The sequence below is a fragment of the Eleginops maclovinus genome, chromosome 4, assembly GCF_036324505.1.
Source record: "Eleginops maclovinus isolate JMC-PN-2008 ecotype Puerto Natales chromosome 4, JC_Emac_rtc_rv5, whole genome shotgun sequence".
In the NCBI taxonomy this organism is placed as follows: domain Eukaryota; kingdom Metazoa; phylum Chordata; class Actinopteri; order Perciformes; family Eleginopidae; genus Eleginops; species Eleginops maclovinus.
In genome coordinates, this window is record NC_086352.1 from 31,952,689 (window position 1) to 31,977,750 (window position 25,062).

Here is a 25,062-nt window from a genome sequence, read left to right on the forward strand (position 1 = left end):
CCCTAGAGTTTGAATGTTTATTCGAAAACATAACGAACAACGGTGACAATCATGACAGGGCTGTGGGAAACAATCCATGTAATATACTTGTAAAATAATGAGAAGATATTGTGGTTTTGCTGATGTAAAGTGAATGGACTTATGCTCTTATCCCACACTTATGGTTTCTTATAGAAAGGGGCTTCCTATTTTTTACCTTTTAATGTTCTCTAGTAAGCTATAAAGAAAATGTATGCTTCATTTAATGTTGATATTAAACCACTAAATTAAAATAAAATGCTTAGAAACTATAGTAATGTCTACTAATGTGTTTCTAATGGAATTGTGAAATCCTATTTAGTTCCAATGTGTCAACACTTGTTTATACATGTTACTTCTTTGGATTGTCAATCCTTTCTTGGTCTTATATGAGCTTTGAGCTATGATTGGCAGTATTGCCAGTTATATGTTTGTGTGCTCATGCCTCTGTTTGTTTCAGACACCTGAACATGAGCCAGGTGCTGCAGCTAGGCGGTGTGAACGAGGACATCCCATACGTCTACCCTCAGCTGCAGCACAAACACTTCACCGGCTGTATCCGCAACCTCATCGTGGACAGCAAGGTAACACTCAACGACAAACACACACACACACACACACACACACACACACACACACACACACACACACACACACACACACACACACACACACACACACACACACACACACACACACACACACCTGTACAACAACACACAAACTCATGTCTGCACTATAGCTGGTAAATGGTTTAATAAGAGGTTTCAACATTCACAGTACCCTTGTAAGAGATGTTTTCTTTATGCTTTTAACTGTAACCTTTAAAGCGCTTTCCTATATTACACACGTGCCCTCCAAGGGTGAAATGGAATAAAAACGTACCCACTCCGGCCCAGTCTGACTTAAAGCCGACCCTTTCAAGTAACTTTCCAATGCTCTGACACTCAACCATGACAATTAGAGCCCAACCCAAGCAAACCCAAAGCATTTCTGCATGCACACGCTCCCTTCTCAAACCTCAAATTATGCATATTTTCTGCTTTATTTTTTGGTTTTGGCCTCAAGTACACCTGTGACTAAGGCTGCCCTAACACCTATCCTGTTTGATTCAGTTAAAGAGGCCCTATTATGCTTTTTGGGGTTTTCTCTTTCCGGTAGTGTCTTATATAGGCTTGTGGGCTTTTGTCATGTAAATGGTCTGCAGAAGCTATAATACAAAATCTCGCTCCAGAGTGAGTTTTTCTCCAACCCACTAAAGATATGTCAGGCTAAGGTGCGGGACATCTTTAAGCGGTTGACTAATCACAACACAGTCGATCCCTCAGTTCCCAAAGCTCCTACAAAGTGAGCTACTGCTGCTTCGTGTGAGATTTCTTTCACTTTAATCATGAATGTGAACTGATCCATACGGGCCACACAAGAAAAACATTTTGGAATGTTAACAAAAGTAAAAAAAAGATTTGAGTACTGAGTTTTATCAGATAATTCCCAGATTAAAGTCAATTCAAATATCAAAATGTTTTTTTTTATGTGGCCCTAATCCTCTTCCGCAGATCTGTGATGCACGGGAACAGAAAATGAGCATAAAGCCCTGTAATGTGAATGTAGCCATAGAGACAGACAATCATTTACATTGACACCTACGTTCGATTCACAAATTAACTGAACCTGCATGTCTTTACTGTCTTGTAATGTGGGAGGAAAATGAAGCACCCAGAGAAAAACCCACGCAGGCACGGGGAGAACATGCAAAATCCACACAGAAGGGCAGTTACAGTCCAGAACCATCTAATTTATCCATCCACATTTAAAGCTCTATTAGGATGTTGAATCTCTAGAGGGGGGGTATTAAAGCATGTGTGTTTCTCCTGCTGCTTGCTGAGGTGCACCTTAGCTGCAGACTTAGCGGGAGGCTGCCTGAACGCTATGTACTAATGAGAGAAATCTGCATGATGCGTGTGGGCGGACGCGAGGATAATAAATCTCCAAAGACCAAGCAACAGTAGGCGTACTGATGATTAATAATGTTGATGGACGTGTTCCGGCATTGTATGGCTTTTACTTTTGTTCTCTTTCTGTCTTCATTCAGCGGTGTTGTTGTTCTTATCAACTCTCATTATTACTTTTCAGCAAAGCTTTTGTCATGCCTTTTCTAGTCAGTGAACGTATGTAGGAGACTGGAGGACTAATGTACATGTGTGATTATATATAAAAAATCTTGCTGATCAGCAAAAAAAGATGAAAACAGTTTTTCTGAGCTTGTGAAAAGTTTACCTTTTAGAGGTATTTGGTTCTCACGACAGCCACAAAAGGTTATAAACATATGATTTCATGATTTTAAAGCATATCTTAGATTGAAGTACTCAACAGTATACAAAAAGGTACAACTTTAAACATATGCAACATTCAAATGCAACATGCACATTAATACAGTAGTAACATGGATCGATGAACATCACATATGATAGTGAAACACTGACGATGGGAAAAATACTTTTTGCTGATAATAATTTAGTTTCATTTAGCATTGCTTTTCTTATCATTTCCTTTTATTACTTTTCACAATTATCCTTCCCTACCTTTTATTGCTCATCAAATATATCTGGAAAACTGAAAGATAAATTATGCATGTGTGCATCATATTTAAAAACAAGTGACACTAAGATTTTAACTTGTGGTGATTTCATAGACCGTGATGCATTGCTGTAGATACCCAACAGTTTTCAGAAGTGAAAATAAGAACATCCTTCTGCACATTCATTCAGGAGTAAAATGTGTCCAAAATTATCGCACTTCGTAGTAATACAATGACAGAGGGAACATTTTACTGCACAATTAACACTGTTTCATAATTGTGTTGCTTGTTATACTTTTGTTACTTCACTAAATACGATTGCAGTAGTGCTTTGTATGTGGTGTAAAGTAAAGGATCTGAAAACTTCTTCCACCACAGTGTATGTTTTGCATTGTGATAAGTGTCCTGTCTGGAGCTTTGTTTCTATACTGTATGTGTTTAGTGTATAATGATGATGATAATTATGCTTTTTATATTGCTTCATCCCGCAATAAGGTATCAGTCCTTGTCTACTGTCAGTGTTTCTGCATGTGTAAGTGTGTGTTTCTGGCAGACAAAGTGTCTATTTTTTAGTATGTTTCTCTTTTGAAGCCAAACAGCATGTCAGTATGTTGCCTCCCTTCAAACCTATCAAATTGTCATGGGCTGTATGGAAACAGTGTAGTATGGAGAAGAAAGTAAACTAAAGTTAGATACGGGGTAAACATTAGATATCTATTATTGTGTTTATATTCCGGGTCTTTTCCTTCTGGCTGTCATTCCCCATCAACTTTTTTTTAACTCTCCATCCTTTTCCTGTCATTATTCTCTCCCTTCAGCTCTCAGTTTAACATTACCGCTTCAAGTTCTCCACTTGTTTTGACAAAACTGTCACTCCATTTTTTAATTATGGCAGTTTTTGCAGTTACAGGGGTTGTGCTAATGGTATTTTGAAAGCTAGCAATTCTTAAGTGAGGTTATATTTGAAATATTTCTCAACAGAAAGCTTGAATGCATTCTTAAACCAATGTGAAACATGTGAACGCTGTATGGAAAATTAGAGCCTATAGGGGTTATATCACATTAAAATGGCAGAAACTAGAGCTGCACAATGTGAGGAACGTATGAAAGATAAAAACATGTACTTAGGTGTGCCTTTCTGCATCTTTCAGTATGCTGCTAAAAACCAAGTCTTTTCTTGTTGATTCCAAAAATGGAAAGAAACATTGTTCATTAAATTTCCCATTAAATGTAACATGATGATGATGGTTGAACCAGCTGTAGGCTTGGGGAGTCACGGATTACATGTGATAGGATACATTATAAGGATACACAAAAATGTGACTGTATTCCCTTACAATTGCATAAAAAAGGAGTAATCAGATTATTGTTCAAAAGTGTTAAAATAGTGTTTATTAGCAGGATTACAATGTTACAATACGAGATTGATATATTAAAAAGCACATGCTGTGGGTGCTCTTACGCTACAGTAGGAAAATAATAAAAGCATATTGTGTTTGTTGTAAAAGGGTCAGATTCTATTTGTTCTTTGTAAAAAAAATCCAAATTTGGGATCAATAAGTACATCTTATCTTAAGCTGTACTGTTCTGTAGGCTAATACTTTAAGTGTGTATCTATACACCTATTGCCTGAATTTGGTTTATAATTTTCTCTTTTTTTGGTTCATTAGTTCTTTTTTTATAATAAAGGAAGCCAGTAATTGTTATGGAATTAATTTAAAGTTACCCTGCAAACCCTGACCACCAGTAACTAAACATATCGCCATCGCCATTGCGATAATTCTTAGTAAGGGGAATCTTTACTGTCAAACGCTACAGTAGTGGGGGAAAAAAATATGCAATTGAATTGACACCACTGTCATTATTCACCCTGCTAATCCGTCATATTTTTTATGGCTTCAATCAATTAAATCTTAGTCGAAGAAGCGTGGGCCAAAACAGCTTTATGGCATCAACGACAATGTATTACATGAGAGAATATGTGCAATATTTGTACAGTTTCTTTCTCTCTGCCATAATATGCCTAGTATTCAGCTAGAGACACGTAAGCACATGAGTTTGACATCTTTGTTTTGTCTATAAAATGTGCCGCCTTCAATTAAAGGAATTGATAAGCTCGGAGGGCTGTTCCAATGTATCGGATAATTTGGAATCGGTTCTCAATTGGAAGGACAGTATTATTGTTCTTACAACTTTGTGGCAATGACCATTCCCCTTGCACAAACCAAAGTCCATTAAAACATTCACAAACTTGCACAAATTACTGAACCCAGCCCTAATGCTTCTGTTGAAGCTAATTCCTCAAGGCTGGCTTCAAAATGTTGTGCAAAATCCCAGAAGAGTTACTGCTGTCATGGTTGAGGAAAGAAGGGTTCATCATTCACACATGGAATCAAAGTTAGGATGTCTCCCAACATGTAGTATATAGACCCGGCACCTGGGTATAACACCATACCACATAGCATTAGTGTTAGCTCAAATTATTAAAAAATATATTTTTAAAACGATGTTATTCTGACATTCAAATGTTGTGCTCTTTGGGTGGCATCAATCTTTTGTGTATGTGTATTGCTCTCCATCATATCACCCCACTTTCTGCATAGCACTCCCAGTTGTGTAGAATTTTTCATTCACTTCCTGTTCCATTTTTATCCCCAACACCTGGAATTAATCTCAGCAGCCTACAGTGTCTCAGTGTGGGTGTGATGTTTATCTCGGCTGCTGCCATAATTGATAATTTAAGCTCAAGCAGGTGTATTTTTGCATTCAAATCGTATATCAGTCACAGTTTTTTGCTCCAACACACACCACGGTGACACAGATGGGCAGTCAAATCAATCCCAGACACCCTGATGTGTCTTTCACTCATTGATTGCTGATGTCTGCGTTTCAGTTCTTGGCAAACGTGATCGGTCCAAAAAACCAAACAGAGGAGCTTTAAATGTCAGCCACCGGCAACATGCCTCTTCGCTGGAGGTCAGAGCCAATCAGCAACTCCCTGGCAGCATGACTCACTGTCAGACTTTACGATCCTTTGCGCTCCTTCCTACGTCTTCGCCGAAGCACCAACAGAACTCGTAAAGTTTGGTTCGGCAGAGTGGGGATTCATCATATTAATGTCTTTTATGGCTTGATTTTGTGAGGGACACAAATGTAGTTGTTCAAGGTTCCCTCACCCTTTCAGTTTACCGTGCAGTCCGCCACGCCGTCTGCCTGTCAGAGGTTTTGTTTGGTTTCATCACTGCGGGAATAAAGAGGGTGTAGAGAAAGTTGGATTAGGGTAGAAAAGCAGAGCAGGCGACACTGTTCCCTGAGCGCATGTCCTTCAACACGTTCAGAAGTTTCTTTCCTGATTTGTTTCAGTGTCTATGTGTTTGACTTTCCTTTTCTTCTTTTCAAACTCTTGACTCCCCCTCTGGCTACTTACCCCCCACCTGTCTTTCCTGTGTCTTCTTCAATCCCTTTCTCTGCTGTCGCTTTGCTTTTTTGTCTCCTTCCTGTTTTTTTGCTACAAACTGTTTATCGACAACTCCCTACTCCTCTTCTCAACTTTACTTTTTCTCTTTCCTCCCTTCCATCTCCTCTCCTTTATCTCCTCCATGCAGCTCTACGATCTGGGCTCACCGGCTGACTCCAACTCCAGCTCGCCCGGCTGTCTGACCACCGACAGCAGCTGTGTCAACATGGGGTATCCGTCCTGTGGCCACCGGGGACGCTGTCACGGCGAGTGGGGCTCTTTCAGCTGCCAGTGTGTGCCGGGATACACCGGCCACCAATGCGAAGAGGGTAAGCCAAACTTTTTTTGGACCTATGCTTTAAAGGGATTCATCAAATGTGTGGTGGATTGTACCATCAGCAACAAAACAAAACCATCCATGCATAGCGGAAAGATCAGTAGAGACCATGGTGAGTCACAGAATATAAACCAAGGCGTAATGTGTAATTAATCAAAGTGGAGGGAAGGAGTAAGGTTTGAACTTCTTAAACCAGAAGATGTAGTTTAGCTATCACCCAGAATTACAGAGGCACTTTTAATGCTTTTTGGAGTTTTCCCTTTCCTGTAAGGTGTTAAAACGTCTCCATTGGAGTCCTTTGTTAAATTCAGTTATATAATTACAGTACATCACAAACAGTAACACTTGTTACTGCTGTTACTGCTTGTGATGGCTAGCACCAACACATTGTACATGATGTGCTAAGGGGAGGGACATTTCGGACTTATCTCTAAGCAGTTGACCAATCAAACCAAACCGAAATATAAAGACCATTTTGAACATTAAATCATGTAAACATTTCACAGTAGAAAGCATAATACAAATATGAACCTGAAGATTACCATAATAATTTAGGTTTTACATTAAAATGACTTCATTTTAATTTATGGGATTTGTCACAGAATAATATGCCCTAGCTTCAGGTTATTAGCTAAACAACACGTACAGTTTCATGTAACAAAAGAATTTCATTTTACCATCAAATTCTCAATCCATGCAAGCTTGAACACTTGAAGAAAACTTCATTCTTCTTAGTCTTAAATGATTGCTGTACATTTGGGAGGTGTTAAACTCACGCTTGCACATGCACGCTACTCATGCTGTTTGTACGTTTTAGTGTTTAGAAATGTAAGGTTTTAGAGAAAAATATATCAGTTAATGCATAAATGAGATTAGACCTCATGAATGAATGTTTGAAAGTTTGCAAACAGTTGTCAAACAATGGTCATTCTTAAACCAATGTGCACAAAAACGTTTCTTTAAATTTCAAGGTAGTATGGGATGATTAATGTATGGTAATCATGTGAGTTAAGTATTCCTTTTAAAGATGTCGAAACCAAAGATATCTAATTTCGAATGCTATTTCTTTTAGAGCTTCTGGAATGCCATCAGTCTTCAATGCTGTATGAAATATAGACATGAATTAGTTGCAAATGTCCCTATAAATGCAATCATGTAACTTAAAATCGTAATGAAGGAACAATGGACTACAGACATGGTATTACCAACCACGAGGAACTCTGAGAATATGTTTTCTCTGGCTTGTTGGTTTCTTGTTTAGTTTTTTCAGCAGAATTGCATAAAAAACGGTTGCCTAGAGTGTCATGGAACTTGGCCGAAGAGTGAAGCATAGACCAAGGAAGATCATGTCAGATTTAATCCGGGCAGATACAAGCATCACCTTAACATTATGGAAACGGCCTTGGCAATGCATTTATTAATCTTTGTACACATTGTATGCTGTATAGAATAACAATATCCTTCATGGCATCCTGTATGCAGGTGAGATGTACTCTATTTGTACATTCATGCTTATAAATGGAACTAGCCTTTTTTTCTTAGAGCATTCTTCATTACTGCTGTGTTATTCATGTCATACTCGACGACTTGACTGTATCCATACAAAAAGTGGTTTAAATGAGCTTCTCTGTGTTGGCCTTATGGCTGTGGAGGCGTCTGCATGACTGCAGCAGTTGGTAGAGGCTGTTGTTGGGCTGAGATGGGATCTTTAATGAGTCTCCTGCCTCGCCCCTTGTACACATCTTCCAGATTGAGCCAAACACCTCCAGAGATGCTTTCTGATGACTGCAGCACTCTCTGCCAGGCTTTCCAGGCTTGTTTGGTTCTCGCCTTGTACCGCAGGGTGACGCTCCGTGACATGACTCTTTTTCAAAACAGATGAATGGAGAAAATGTGAATGAATCACTCCCCATATCCATGAGCTGATTCATGTCTTCGAAAAAGCAACAAGCTGTGGAGCCAATGACCAACTAGGGGCACATTGAGGCTTTTGGCAACATGCAGACTGTGATTTATCTGGATTACATTCTGGAGCCCATGAAAACAAAGCCTGGCTGGAAAGGAAAGAGCAAAAACAGTCCCTTTTTATGGGCTGTCTCCATAGCTTTGGGGTTAAGATGCCAATCGTGTATTGTAACGTCCCCTGTTGGAGTCCAGCAGGACAACACTTATTGCATCTCCCTGTCCCTCATTTCATGACATCTCTTGTAATAAAAGCAATAAAACATAATCAAAAGAAGAGCCCCTTTATGTCTGTTTTGAACTTGCCCCATACACAGTGGCATGAGATGTCTTTCTGTAGCTAAAGGGTATTTACCTCTGGTATTAAATTGCATTTCTGGCATTCAAAATGAAATATAGATCTGTTACAAAATAGCACAACAGTAAATATCCACTTTAAATGTTGGGATTTAGACCAAATACCGACTCTTTTCCAGCTCAACTCCTTTCACATTGCAAATGCACTTATTCTCAAATCCAATAACATCCTACAGTCCATTTTTAATATTTTATGTAACCATCTGAAGCTCACTTCTGGCTCTCTTTATTGATACTCATTGCATCTGTCACCATCTCTGCCTTCTATTCCCTTAAGATGCAAGGTAATATCAGGAAAAAAGAGCATCTACAACAAATCCAGGAAACATTAAGAAAATAGCTCAGAGAGAAAATACTCATATGTTTTCCTAATGTGGCATTGCTTTGAAAAGTCAACAAGGGATTTAACAAATACCCCCAGGTATGGCTCATCACAGTGTTCTGTACTGAACAACCTGTCTATCTAAGAGCGCTAAAGAAAATGTATGGTGTTATTGTGATTGTTTATCATAATTCCCATGCAAACGACTCTGGGGCCTTTATAAACACTGCTGTTTAACTACACATTTTAGAGTTGACATAGCTGAACAGCTGCATATTGAAGAATCTGACATTGCCTTCAAGTTGGATTTCATGAGCCACTAAAGTCCATCAAAGTTGAAGAGAGACAAAGAGGGCGAGGGGTGGTAGCGTTAGACAGGCTGAAATATATCATGCATATGCAATGAGATGGAAGAAAGGCTTTGAAAACATTGTAGGTGTGCTTGGTTTGGTCTGCCTGGCATGTACAAAATCTACTTCTGGGAACATGGGACGAACGAAGAAAAATTTCCCGAGCTAAAGCAGGCATACATATTCTATCTTGTGTGAGCCACAAGCTCTGTATGGTAAAGAAAAATGTATTGACTTGTGAAATAGAAGTTAAAGAGGACATGTGCTCAGGTTCATACTGTATGTGTATGTTGTGCCTCTACAGAGACCTGTTTCCATGCTTTAATGTTCAAAAAGGTCTTTATTTTTCTCAAATTGCATGTGCTACAGTGCTTCTTTTCAACCTCTGTTGGAAATTAAAGCCCAGTCTGCTCTGATTGGTTAGCTGGCCGGCTGTGTTGTAATGATCAGCCACTTAGACATGTCCCACCCATTAGCGTATTATGTACAATGTGTTAGACAACGAGCCTACCACATGCACTAAAACCTATATGACACACTACAGGAAAGGGCAATCCCAAAAAAAAGGCACAATAGGGACTCTTTAAGTGATTTACATCTTCTAATCTAAAAAAATCGGAGGCCATATTGCATTTAAAAATGTCTGAAGTGTTCTCCATAAAATCATTATCTGACTAACTTGTATGTGTGTGTTTGTGTGTTTGTGTGTCTGTGTACCAACGTTAGAGGTCCAAGAGTATTCCTTTGATGGGCACAGTCACGCACATTTTCAATTGTCGTCCACGCTGCCAGCCCGAAGGACATGGGTGCAAGTCTTGGTCCGAACCCGCAAACACAGCAGCACCATCCTCAATCTGATCTCCAAGGAGCAAAGTGAATACGTACGACTGGAGGTAAGACTGCTATATGAGTTTATTAAATGGTTTTGTTCAGTCCTCAAATCTGATTGGTTAATTTGGACATTTAGCAGTCAGACTGTTGCTAAGGGTTAGCAGACCGCTGATAAGGACTCTTTGATCAAGCAACTATGTGCACTCATCAATCCGCAGAAACAAGGTCAGGTCAATTTAACATCAGCTGTGTACAACAAACATTAGTTTCCCTTCATCAGAAAACACCAATACAAGGACACAACTTTGGATTTGTGATGGCTGAACTGTCCCCGGTAAAGAAAAGAAAAAGAGAAGAAGCATAAGAAAACAGCACAAGAGATGGAAAGAGGTTAAAAGACAGAGAGCTGGAAGACAAAGAAATCAGGAGAAGAAGACAGACAGGAAGTAAACACTGACAGGAACATGGTATGGGCTCTTGCTGTGTTTAGAGGTTGCTTATGTGTTGATGTATTTGCCTTTGCCTCAAAAACAAAATCAAGTCTGTTATGTACACATTTGAATATAGAGGAAATATTTCCCCTTCCTTCCATCCTGCAAAGTAACAGCAGTCATTTTCTTCAATCATAAACAGCACTTACAATATGCTGTGTTTCTATTGCTGCATTGTAGCCTATCCAGACGGCAGGTTGTAAACAGCTTGTAAACAGAGGAAACAAGCAGTTGAACAAAATGACACCAGCAGCAGCTGCATATCTTTCCCATAAACGTTCCTTTCAAAGTTATTAAAGCTGATGCATTGTATTACTTTGTTGTGCATTGGGTTCATATCCCAATAAGCTTTTAAAGGAAAGTGCCTCGCAGTGATACTGTGTAGTCGTTGTTACTATAGTCATGTGTTCCTCTTTTCTGAAAAGGCCCACATAGCATTGGTTAGCAGTGCCAGTTGACTGTTTGATACCCCTTTTCCATTGAGGCTGTTGGAGGGCTGGTTCTTAGCCGGTGCCGAACTGTGAACCAGCTTTTCCTTGTTTCTACATCAGCTGCAACAGCTCTAGGCTTCAGAAATTGGTTTAACTAAAGCAGCAACTAACTCCAATAATCAAGAGCAACATACACCAGAGGCTGAGGCAGAGCAGTTCATTGGAGAGTAGAAAGTGGTTGCAGAAGCAGTAGTGTTTGGATCGCAAAGTCACTAGGTTGGGTGGATGGAGAAGTCAGGCTTCCAATTTAATCTGGCTTTGTGAGTTTAACAGGAACACGAGGATGGCTCCAATGTTGTTCGCCATTGTTGTTATTGTGAGTGATATTCACGCAGGCTTTGCAGCTATGTTTACCATGACGTCATGACATGGCTCCTCTCTGACTCTGGTCTGTGGAAATGCAAACTCTTTCTTCAGTCGTTTTCAAGCAAACCGCAAACTAAGAAAACGCCAGCACAAAGCTTGAACTGGTGTATAGGTTATCGTATAAACATACAGATGAAAGATAGATCTTATCTTCCTCCGAGCCAAAATACTCCAGATCCACAACTGCCATCTTGAGATTTTGATGTCATTTCGAGCCAGAGTCGGGCAGCAGTGATCACGAGCCGCTGTAACTAGATCCAGACCACACCTGCGCTTAACTTGTCACAGACTGAGTATGGCCCCTGCTTGTTAGCGCTAGCCACTTACTTGCTACAAATGCACCGTGGTAGCTGTTTGGCACAACAACTAACCATCCGCTTCAGATGATTACATGTCACAAAGTTGTGACTGCTGTGGAATGTTGAACTTACATGAAAAGCTTCAACTGTTGCTGAGCCCCATACTTACACTGTTGTTCTCACTTATGGAAACAATGCCACAATGTGTTTTCCAGTGACAATCTACCATTGACATATTAGGTGGTGGTTGAGGCGGTGTCATGCCTTAATAAAATGCATTGTCTGAGGTCAAAGAAAACAGTGGTTCCTATATTGTTTATTAGAACTGCAGGTGACAGAGATTGAGGTTGAAAGCACACTGCCTGAACTGAATACATAAAGTGTATTATTTAGTTATTGTCTTAAAACGCACCATGGTAGCCATTGGGGTAGAAAGACACAACTCACAAAAATCTCTATAAATACATTTATGATCAAATTGTTTATCACAGACTTGGGATTGTTATGGAATATTACAGTTACATCTCTTCTTTAGTACAATTCTTCAGCCTCCAGTTACTTCACTCACAACAGCTGTCAATTACACCTCTCAATCATGAAGTCACAAACATCAAATAACTAATTTAAAACCAAACTTTTAACACAGAACAATTAACACCTTAAATAACACTTTTTTTACTTTGGAAAATAAGAAATACCTAATACGACAGACAATTGATTCGGTTGTCATTGGTGTTAACGTGTTAATAATATGTTAAAATAAATTATAAATAAAGGATTGAAATGTCCCCCTGTTGCTATCGTTACCTCATTCAGATACATGCTGATCCGAAGCCAACACATGAAATGAGACAGGTTTCACTGGAACTACTTAGAAGCGTCCTTCATCGAAATTAATTGACACCCTACAGGCAATCAGAATCAAGTATTGTCTGTTATCTGTGACTGAGACGCTACATGACACTGCAGGATTTGGATCTAGTCCATATTTAAACTGATTTACACTGACACTTCAATTATAGAATTAATGAAAATTAATGTGTTTTACAATGACAATGTACCTTGGATATACTCGCAGCTGAGGTGGTTGTAATACGATGCGTTATGTTAATTCAAAGTCAAAGAAAAACCGTGGTTGTTATATGGTGTATAAACAGTGCAAATGATTTAGATTGAGGGTGGGAGCACACTGCCTGGACTGAATACATAAAGTTTATTATTCGTCTTAAAGGTTTCATATCTCCCACTGGTGTTGTCCTCTGGTTGCTCTGTTCACACATGAGTTGCTCTCATATTTGTTTATCTGCCAGCCTCTCTTTCCTTTTTTTCTACGCCTGACTCATATAAAACCTGCAGTTTCCCAGAACTCCCTCTCATCCCACGCTGCAATTTCAGTTATTGACCAAACATCACTGTGTCAAATTACGACAGTTATCCATTCAACAGCTGCTGCTGCAGTTTAACCTCTCCTCCAGTCTCTGTATGTCATCCATCCATCTCTCCTTCCTACATTTCCTTTTAAATGTCATGTTGCTCCCTCAGAATAGCCACGCGGAGAGTGGGTTCACATCATTTACCGTACATTTTAGTGTTTAGAAATGTAAGGTTTTAGAGAAAAATATATCTGTTAATGCCTAAATGAGATTAGACCTCATTTATGCATTGGTAATGTATAAATGAAGTTTGTAAACACCTGTCAAACAATGGTCATTCTTAAACCAATGTGCAAAAAAACGTTTCTTTAAATTTCAAGGTACCGTAATTTCCGGACTATTAAGCCGCACATGTCTATAAGCCGCAGGTGCCTACTGGTATTTCCTTTTCCAACTGCCAGATCAATCGCCTTCAACTTGAAAGCTGCATCATATGCATTTCTCCGTGTCTTTGCCATGATGAGGGTGACAAAATGACTACCGTAATCAGAATGATGGGAAGTTTGAGCACGCTCGATTTACGTCACATTATGTGACGGTGCTCAGTTTTTTGTCTATTTTTTTTCGAAATCCCATTTTGGCGGCAGGAAGCTTGTGATCCATAAATTTGCCGCGTCATTGTATAAGCCGCGAGGTTCAAAGCGTGGGAAAAAAGTAGCGGCTTATAGTCCGGAAATTACAGTAGTATGGGATGATTAATGTATGGTAATCGTGTGAGTTAAGTATTCCTTTAAAGATGTCGAAACCAAAGATATCTAATTTCGAATGCTATTTCTTTTAGAGCTTCTGGAATGCCATCAGTCTTCAATGCTGTATGAAATATAGACATGAATTAGTTGCAAATGTCCCTATAAATGTAATCATGTAACTTAAAATCGTAATGAAGGAACAATGGACTACAGACATGGTATTACCAACCACGAGGAACTCGGAGAATATGTTTTCTCTGGCTTGTTGGTTTCTTTCTCAGAATAGCCACACGGAGAGTGGGTTCACATCATTTATCCACCGTGAAAAGTGCATTTATTCCCCGGTGCAGACAGCATGAAAATGTGTGTAATGAAATAGACCCCCCTCAGTGAAACATTGGAAACCCTGCAATGTTATTTGACAGAAACATAACCATATTGCCTTCTGGGATTATGTTTTTCTTGGTAATAGTTTTGCATGCTTTTAATCAGAGGGAGGAATTAGTATGCGTTACTCTTGGCTGGTTGCAAACTCACAATGAGTTCTTTGTTCCTGCTGTTTGTGTGTGACATGACTTCCGAAAGCATGGTTAGTTAAGCTAATTTCCCCCTCCCTTGGATAACTGATTGCAGCATTTTGTATGAGTTCGTTGTGCTGGTACACCCTTTGTGCTGGATTTTTCTCATAAGAATACTTTTGGGGAAAAATGATCCCAAATGAGAGCATTGTGTTTGTCTTTAATCTTTCAAGTGGTTAGTAAGTAGTTTAGTTTGCTATGATGAATTGTATTTTTTTAAGTGGAAACTGCAAGTGAATTCAAATTCAAACGAATGTCATGAGGATAAGCTCTATAAAGAACATCTCCTTTGAATAAGTATTAAAGCATGGAAGTTCATTGTAAAACTTGGTGAACAGTATACAGTATGTAGCAAAACTAAGAAGGTCAAGTGTCCACGTATTAGCAATGCTTTTCAATCGCATCTCACAGTCTTCATCAATGAATGGAGGTTTGTGTGGAACTTTCAAAGAATAAATAGCTGAACAGGATTGTAAATGGGTATTATACCTCAAAAAACTTAAAGGTGTTCGACAGAAATCCACACCGCAGATGCATGCTCAAAGGGGATGCACCATTACAAGTGACCAAAATAAAAGAAAAATGTTACTTCTTTATTATTATTATTTATTATTAAATTACAGATTACTCTAGGTCCGAAAATCCTATCCTCAGTCCACAACCCAACAACATATTACATGTGAGATTGAAATTCCTTCAACTATTTCAGTAATGTAGCACAATAGTTTTGAAGTAGGTGCAGTAGAGAAACATACCAAATGCTAATGCATCCATACAAGAGCTCCCTAACTTTGAAATATTAGAGGTTCAATCATTATCTTGTGGGGTTTCCCTTTCCTGTAGTGTGTTATGTAGGTTTTGCTGCTTGTAAATGGTCTGCAAAGGAAAAAATCCCATGGTCCCCCTTCCAGAGGCAGTTTTTCTCCCTCACACTCCCTACCTGAAACGCCTGCATTGTCTCCTTTGTTTACTCTCATAACATAGTGAAATCCCCATGTGACGCTCGTGCTTTTATTTAATTTTTTTATTTTGATCTCAAACACATTGCACGCCTTGGCTAAGGGGCGGGATATCTCTAAATTGACCAATAACAACAGAGCCGGATAGCTAACCAATCAGAGCAGACTGAGTGCTGGTTTCAAACCAAGGGTGAATAGAGGTGCTGCAGCACAGGCAGTATTAGAAGAACAAAGAGCTTTTTGAACACTAAAACATGGGAATATGTCACAGCAGAGACACAAAATACAAATATGAACCTGGCCTTCTGTAAACCCAACTGAACAACTACTGCTGATTTGAAAGTGTCTTGCTTTTTTTCTAAGACTGAAAGGAAACAAATCTCAGACAGTGCTACAAGAGATGTATTGATAAAAACAGCATCTTTTGTTAAAGATTTTTGATGTTGTCCAGTTTAAAACTACTGTTGCAATATCATTTTGAAGCATCAGTCTATCAAACACCCATCAAGGCATTTTTACTACCCACTGCTGCTGAAGGCTTGTCTGTATGCTGAGAAGAATCTGGTGCAACAGTTCAGACACCCTCCAGCAGTTTGTCAACAAATCATTGGCTCCCCACTTCTAACAATAAAATCCCTATACCGAAACCAAGTGTTAAAAGAGAATCATTTCAGATCCCACTCATCCAGCTCGCCTGCTGTTCCAGCCAGTACCCTCTGAGGGACTATAGATCACTGCCGCCAGCTCTGCTCAACCTACCCCATCTGTGTTGCAAGGGCACCGTTACTGCATCCTGCTTTTAGCACCGCCCAAGAAGATTGGGATTGGTTTAACACTGGAACCACCATGGGGGTAATTTTTCCCCCCATGCATTTTCAAATACATGTACCGCTTTTGAAATAAACCCACACATCTCTCAGTGTATGACTCTTCCTAAAATGGGTTTATTTACCATCTAGTGAATTATGCTGGTCTTGGGAATTTGGCAAAAAATTGTGAGCGCGTTCCATTTATTTCCTCCAATTTTCCCAGGTTTCACCCCGAAGACTATGTAACAGTGGTTATTCTACTTTATCCCAAACATCCACCCCTGGAATATGCAGTCTTGAGCTAGGTCACCACAGTTCCTTGACACTGGAACAAATGTTTTGTGAATGAGTTTACATCATACAGTAGTTAGGTGAAAGTCATACAGACAAACTTAGTGCCGCGGTATTAGATGCAGAGGTCTTGGAAGTTGGTACTTGACCCCCTGGGAATTAGACCACGCTTCAGTTGTGTGAAACTCTTTAGACACATCACAAATGTCTTGAGCAACCTTAATCCTTGGATACAGGAACAGTGCCCTTGCAAAATATAAATGGTAAGTAAGGGAACTTGTTTTGGCAGAGCATTTGAAATAGAAAACACCACATTAAATATAAGAGATGCTGTATGTTGACTGTATGATATGACTTATCAAAAGATAAATGCAATTGTATCACCTTGAGATAAAGCCTGTGTTATATTGTTAAGAATTTAAATTTCACATGACCAAAGACTAACAATTAAGTTAGCAGGACACTGACCTGTTATTTAAATCAAAAATGACCAAATAAGGTTGAAATTTACCAACACAATCATAGGTTGCACATAAATCAGTCCTCACCTTCTTAATAATGTTTTGGAATTATATACGCACAATTCAGCTTTGTGGAAATTGTTGACATAACTACATTTAGTAAATCCAAGATCATTTCTTTTTATTTACATTTGCTTTGTCAGAGCTCACTATTTTATCGGTTCCTTCGTTTCTGATACCGATATAACAGAAGCTTGTGCGAAGTGTAACGGATCGGGCATGAGACAATGAGTTTAATAGATGTGCCACATCACCTCCAACTGACGATGGCTTAGTCAGAAAAAAACAGATCAGCTTCGGGCAACTCGCAGATATCAGAATTCTGTCTGAAATAGCCAGCCAATAAAGACCTTCTACCTCCGGCTTACATCCTCTGAATCAGTCCTCAACGGCACCAAATGCTGGTGTCCTCTTTTGTTTCATTTACTGTCATGCTCCCCCTGGGGATCATTTTAAGCTTCATTCCATCAATAAAGTAAATATGTTCACCTCCTACCATGTGCTTCCTAACAGATGTGGACACCAACAGCAGTGCTAACAATTAGGTGAATAATTTAAAAATCATCTGTACTTATTTTAATCATTCATCCACAAGCCTGGTGTTCTCTTAGTGTTGAGGCAAAGGTTCAAAAAGAAGTCTTGAAATAAATATCTAACTACAGTTGTCTTTTTTATTCGTTCTAATGGCTTTCGATTTTCAAGGACAACTCTCAGTTTCAGTGGCAGCAAATGTGCCTGGACAAGGAGCTGTTCAAAGTCAGTCTTAGAAATAAAGAACATCTCTTACGTGATATCTTAATGGGTCAGGCAGGCAGCAGGAACGCGGGCTAATATAAATAAATTACTGTCTTTTAATTTAATGTATACAACATTTTCAAATACACTAGGAGAGGTCCTGTAGAGTAGAGCAATGTGTAATGTGTATCCCAAATATACAAAATGTGAATACGGTGCCAGACAGAAGTATATGTTTTTATACTGTCAATATGAAATGTGTTAATGTAAAACTGATGGAGGGATAGCCCGACCAACCAACTACAAAAATGCAATTAACCAATCACAATAAATTAATATTGCTGTATTTGACCAAAATTACAATAATCAGATGGCAAAGTCATAAAATCAAAATACAGTCCGACACCAAAATACCTATAAACTCAATCAAAAGGAGAAATGAACTTAGTTCAAGGCCCAACCAAGGCAGGGGAGGTCCTATGACATCCAAGCAGGTCCAGGATGTCTTTGAACATCCTTTCATTTGTCCCACCTACTCCCGAGATTGTCATTGTCATAAAGCCATGGTTGACCAAGATAGTCCTAGTAATCCAGCTGGTTCTTGTTCACAGTTTTCTATTTGTACTCCCATTTTTATGGCAAAAAAGGTTAAGAAGCTTGATCTAACTTTCAATGATCTCCTGTTTCATCTCCTCTCTGCTTGCAGAATTTGATTATTTTCTCCCATTATTTACAGCTCACAGGTGTGGCTCGTTTAGTTTCATTCCTGATCAGGGAAGGATCATTTATTACTTTCGTTTGAGCAGCTAAAATAAAATACATTAAACAAAACATACGCCCTTGTTGGTGCCCAATCCCACCTCCATCTGTCTCAAACTAAAGGTAGAGGTAAATCAACCAGCCCAAATCAACCAATGCTCAAAGCTGCCTTGAAAATAAAAACATACCCTTCTCTAAATAAACCTTTAATAATGACACTAAATCACGATACATCAGTCAGCAAGAAAATACATGTTTTACCATTTAATATTACACATCAATGTCAGAAATATGTACATTGAATATAGTGTAATATTGATGCAGTTAAAAGTGATGTTACTGTACTTTATTATATCGACTGGTGTTTCTTATTGATCAGCCTATTGCTACACAAACAAGGGGCTGAATATACTGCAGATAAAGTTCATCTCCTTATCTTGAAAGTCAATTAAAACCAAAAGCTTCTGAACATTGTCCGGTACTTGTATCAAACGTGTGATTCTTTGCAACCACCACTGCAGCAAACCATGGCTGATGACTGGTTAGTGTTGTCGGCTAGAAACGCATAATTGATTAAAATAAGTCATTAAATTCATGCAAGGCTGGAGTGTCTTTGCCATTTGGACGCTTCATTATGTTCACTTTGTTTGGCTAATTTGTTTTTTAAAAAGGCATGTTACCTTAACTGGGCAATGACAAACATATTTTAATGGGAGTCATGCAAAAAGCCGGCCAGTGCACAGCCGGCCAAAACATGCAGTTGTCTACAGACGAGCTTTTCAACATGTAAAAAAAAAAAGTTGCTTGTATTAAAGGAAACAAAAAATGTGGTACTTGGCATAGGGTTAGGGTTTAAATTGAACGTATATAAAGAACATTTTCTTTATTTGGAAGAAAATTGCAGGAGTTCTTTTTAGAAAACTTTGAAGTTTTTCCTAAATTATTGAACATTTTGCTTTAACAATCACATGGCATGTTTCAAATTGAAACTGAGACGGAACTCCAAATGTATATAAAGAGTATTTAACATTATCCTCATCTGCCTTTAGGTTGGTAAGAACTCAAAGTGATGCCAATTGCTGAGCAGCATATGGTATTATTTTTATGACCAAATCAATATCTAGTCTCTAAAGATGGAGAAACTGCAAGCCAGATGTCAGGAGGTAGGGAAAGTAACACATTGATGTTAATGAGCAGAGTGCAAGTACAAGTATAATTTAAAGTGGGGAGGAAAAATGCACAAGCCTGTCACATATGCACATAATATGTGTTTTCACATCATTATTTAATCATGAGAAAGGGGTAGATTTAGAAGTCATCTGCACGGGGCTGCAGCAGTCTGTCAAGGGAACCATCTGGAGGATTAGAAATGTCCCTGCAGTGGGACTGTTGACTCAAAAATGGATTCACACACATTTAAACACACCTATGACATTCCTGCAATGTCACACATACCCAAACACACACACTCTCGAACACACATCGCAATGAGAGAGAAGTGGGAGCCAAATTGCTCCGCTTGGTTCAGCTTTAATTGGGGGTAGAATCAGGTAGCTGTAAGTGTCGCTGGTTAAAAAGCGTTGCCCCAGCGTATACTAAATATAATTAATACTTCATCACAGAGCCTTGAAACAAGCCGCGTTACTCCAGCTAAAACCTTGGAGCATTGCTTTAAAAGAAGAGGAAGTCACTAAGACAGGTGGAAGAGAGGAATGGAAGTTGTTCAGCCCCCCAACAGCTAGCTTTGTCTTTAATATTTTGAGGAGAAGTGGGAGTGTTAATGGTGGATAGCCACTTCTCCTTTTTCCTCACATCTCTCTGTCTCGCTGCCCTTCTCATCTCGCTACTCTGTTTACGTGGCAGAGAAAGATGGAGGGGAGAAAATGATGCTCAGTGGGACACTTGGAGGAAATGGTTTGAAATTGAAATGAGGACGACCCACCACCCACCCTATCCCTTTTTAAATTGACTTTTCTATCTTTCTTTCTCACCGATACACACACAAATGCATACACACACACAGGAAGTCTTGAATTTGTTTGGAACAAATGCTTTGTGATAGACATGGGATTAGCATCACGGCCAAGCCAAAATGAGACAGTTTGCGTATGAAGATCTGCGGGCTTCCACACTAGTCACTTTTCCTCAACATGATGACCTGTGTGTGTGTGTGTGTGTGTGTGTGTGTGTGTGTGTGTGTGTGTGTGTGTGTGTGTGTGTGTGTGTGTGCGTGCACGTGTCTTGACAGCAGTTGCAAGTCAAGAAATTGCAACTTAAATTGTTAGCAGTGCCTCATTTAAAATGTGTGTTAGGCCAATAGCAGCAGCTTGATTGACAAATAGCTTTTCCCAGAATGGTTTGTGATTATATTATGGTAAAACATTCCCCGTTGCTTGTTGGGGCGTTGGTGGTGGAGGCGTGTAAATTATGTTGATTTTGTGTTTTCGAGGTGATATTTGTTCTATAAGAAATGAATAGTGGAAATGTCAGTTTACTGTGTGAGGAGTTTGCATTTTCTTTATGGTTTTATTTGTAACTACTACAATCCTTTTGATTTGAGTATTATCCCAATATTTATGATTCGTTAGGGTTCTTAGCCAACTCTGCAGCCGTAGTTTATCCTTTCGGCCCCAGTGTGTTATTGTCTAGCTGTGTCACTTTGCTAGGCCATGCACTTTTATTTAATCTCTATTCAACCAGATAAGAAATCAAAATTGGGATAAAATCTCTTTCCTGTTGTGATCTGACCAAGGGCATCAACAGCAGAGGGTAAATATGCACAGATTGCATACAACACATACAGAGAAAAATGCAAGCAGACATGATGCAATAGTTATACATTATAGCAGCAATATTTGTGACAAAAACCTCTTGTTTGAAACTGGCCCGAGAGATGAGAGAACTTAGTTGAAGTCTTTCCTGCAAGTCATTCCCAGAATAAGGCCATAATAAAATAGCCCGCAAGCAATCTCGGCCAACAGTTGCCTTGTACAATAGTATACGTAAATATACATAAGCCAAATTGGTTGGGATTACAGTTGTAATTGTGTCAACTGTCAAACCCTCACTATCAAAACATGGCTATGACTTTGTGGGTTAACAGATATCCCATTGTTCTGAATGATTGTCCCAAAGTTGAGTGTTGATGACATAACATGTCATTTAGCTGAAGCTTTCATCAAAAGTGACCCACATACTCTTCAATACATGAAGACATGTTGACTGCAGGGGATGGGAATCGAACTACCGATCGCTTGATTGGTTGGCGCTCATTTAGCATCTGAATAACAGGCACCCTGTGGTAGGCATTTAGCCACATGGCCCTGTTAAACATTTATTCAAATTTCTATCCCAATTAGCTCCTTTAAATGTTATTATCTTATTGAGATGGAAAACATATACATACACGTTGTAAGTATAGGGCCTGTTGTCATGTTGAGAAGGCAACGAAAGGGAAATCTTTTAATTAAAGAGGACACATTATGCACATTTTCAAGGTTCATATTTGTATGTTGTGCCTCTACTGGGACATGTCTCCACGCTTTAATGTTCAAAAAGGGCTTTATTTTTCTCAGACTGCCTTTTTTCACCCTCTGTCTGAAACCAGGGCCCTGTCTGCTCTGATTAGTTAGCTAGCCAGCTCTGTTGTGTTTGGTAAACAACTTAAACAAAGGAATCCAATTGAGGTGTTCAGGCAGGAGGGGGGTGACAACCTCGGGAGGGAACTTTGGGATTTTAGCCTTTGCAGACCATTTACATACACAAAAACCTATAAAACACCCTACACAAAAGGGAAAACCCCCATATCATAATAAAGCCTCTACCAGAAATACCAGAAACAAATGTAGTGTCTTGTTCTACATGGGTTTCTTAGTTGTCTCTGTTATATAAATGTTTTTGCAAGATTGATGGTAACAAATGGTTAAAGGTGAGAAAAAGAGAGGCTTGCACCTTTGATGATTGATGATACAGTGTTAAGAAAACATGCTTAACACATCGTTGCATGTATGAAGGAAGCGAGACAGTAATATTCCCGATGTAGCTGCATTAATGCCAGGTAGCTAATGAAGTGTTCAGGGAATTCCTTTCTGAAAAAATGTAACATGATAAATGCATCAAAGGAGTGCTGCCCTCAATTGCCTAGTGTTTACTAGTGCTTCATGGTAATGTCAAGCCCTTACATTATGTGTGCATTCCAATGAGACTCATTAGGTTAATGACAGTCAAGAGTATTACAATTAGACTAACACAATGTGGATTGAAATGGGGCCAAACAAATATGAATATTAATTCCAGAGAGACCTCTGAAGTCAAAGTCAACTAACTTAACTAATAAATGTCCCTTTTTTCCAATTGAAGATCTTCCAAGGCCTCCTCTGTGTTTTCTACAACCTCGGTGACGGGGACTACAACCTAACCCTACCAACCTATCGTCTTGACAACGGTGAATGGCACGAGGTCTTCCTAGATAGGCATGACAATGAGATGATGCTGCGTCTGGACGGAGGTGGAGGACAGCGGGAGGTCACAGGGGCGCAGGGCCGAAGCAGAGAAATCATCATTGACCCCAGCATGGTGATGCTGGGAAACACCTTCCCTTCTGGAATCAACAAGAGCTTCCAGGGTAAGTTATAACAGAACACGCTGCATCTGTGATTGTTCCGTTTCAAGGGGAGAACAAAAATGCCCCTCCTTCAAGAGAGTCGTCCTTAAAATCAAACCGATGAATGGCATGCTTTTATTTTTTTTAGTTTTAGAGACTTGGAGGAGATGCATAATGGCATACACCTCCCTGAATCTCCCTTTCAGTGGGGATGGCGGTTCATACAATGGTAAAGTGGCACTGAAGATTGTTTTCTATACACCATTCAAACAAGATCCAGGCTGAATTGTACATAACCTGTGTGTGTGTGTACAAAAGATAATGTGATGCATGTGATGTGGGTAAAGTGACATTTTTTACAGTTTTACTCAAAAAGAGACTTTACTTAACTGTATTATGTCAGACAACAGAACAATGTGACCTTAGAAAAGAAGAAACCAAGACATTAAGATCAGAAATGTGTCCTCTGCTGAGAGCTTTTATTGATAGGAAAACCTTCCTCTCATGAAGCATATTCAGGCAGCAGCCCTATACACCAACACTGAAACACATGAGCACATACTCAAGTTAAAAAAGCAGAAATACAATCTGAGCTGACAGAAAATGCTCCGTTTTAGTTTAATACACACACAGTTAAGCTCACACACACTATTTTATGAACATATAGGTTCACCTACTAAACTAAAAACAGAACAAATGAAACAAAGAAAGTGAAACCATAAAGCAGATTCAGGCAGTAGGCGTATAGACTCACACTTAAAGTATTAGCCTATAGAACAGAACAGCTGACAGAGGAGGGAGAACATGTGATCCTTTACAACAAACACTATATGCTCTTATAGTTTTTTTTTACTAACATTGTAATCCTGCTAGTAATACTTTTAGAAATGTACCATTAAAATGATTACATCTTTTCTTTTTTTTTATGTTACCGTCAGCAAGTACAGTAAAGTCTTTTTTGTTTTGTTTTCTGATTACATAATCCCGCTACATGTAATCCATTACATCCCAAGCCATGAATTAGATGAATACCACATTTTTGGCAGCAATTCCCTGTCAGAAAAGTTCTTTTTACTCTGCATTCACACTTGGGAAATGTCAAGTACATCTGCATGGAAGCAGATGGAGCTGATAGAGGCTGAAGGACAACTTGTTAAATGGACAAAAGGTAAAAATATAAAAAAATGTTTTAACAACCAATGACACAAAATAGTGTCAATACAAGGAATCATTTGTCCAGGTGCTAACTTTTCTTACAAAACTTCCTTAATATTGACATTCAGGGTTCCAAGTCTGATTCACCAGATGAGGGCAGCTACTCTTTTCCCCACTACTCACTCTTCTGGTTTTTATATGTTGCCACTTTCCAGCTGTGGCTCAGGAGGTAGAGAGGTCGTCTACTAATCAAGAGGTTGGTCGTTCTATCCCCGAAGTGTCCTTGGGAAAGATACTGAACCCAGAATCTTAATCCTAATGGCCGTGATCAGTGTTAAAGAGAGTGTGCAAATGTTTATCGCTCCTGATGTTAGCCTCTGCAACCATGTCTATGAATATGTGTGTGAATGGGTGACTGTTGGCTGATCATTGTTGATTGGGTCAACACACTTCACACTGTTGAAGAAACACACTGTATCTATGACATGGTTTCTATGACTGTTAAATATGTCAAGATATTTGGATCAACGGCCCTATACTTTTTTTTTACACGGACTGAAACAATTCCTCTTGAATCAGCTTCACTTACTGCAGTGGATCAATGGCCCAATATTTACAGTTCATTAATCTTTCTCACCTCTGTTTGAGTTGCTGCTGTTTGCTATTCTTTC

At 39.1% G+C, this 25,062-nt stretch overlaps 1 protein-coding gene across 1 annotated transcript in view; it reads left to right on the plus strand.

Moving 5' to 3' along the window:
* si:ch211-186j3.6 (neural-cadherin) overlaps nt 1-25,062 on the plus strand; it is a 357,101-nt gene that overhangs the window by 290,858 nt on the left and 41,181 nt on the right. Inside the window, 4 exon segments of the mRNA XM_063881691.1 lie at nt 479-602; nt 6,202-6,382; nt 10,108-10,274; nt 22,993-23,257. Coding sequence (XP_063737761.1) covers nt 479-602; nt 6,202-6,382; nt 10,108-10,274; nt 22,993-23,257 — 737 coding nt within the window.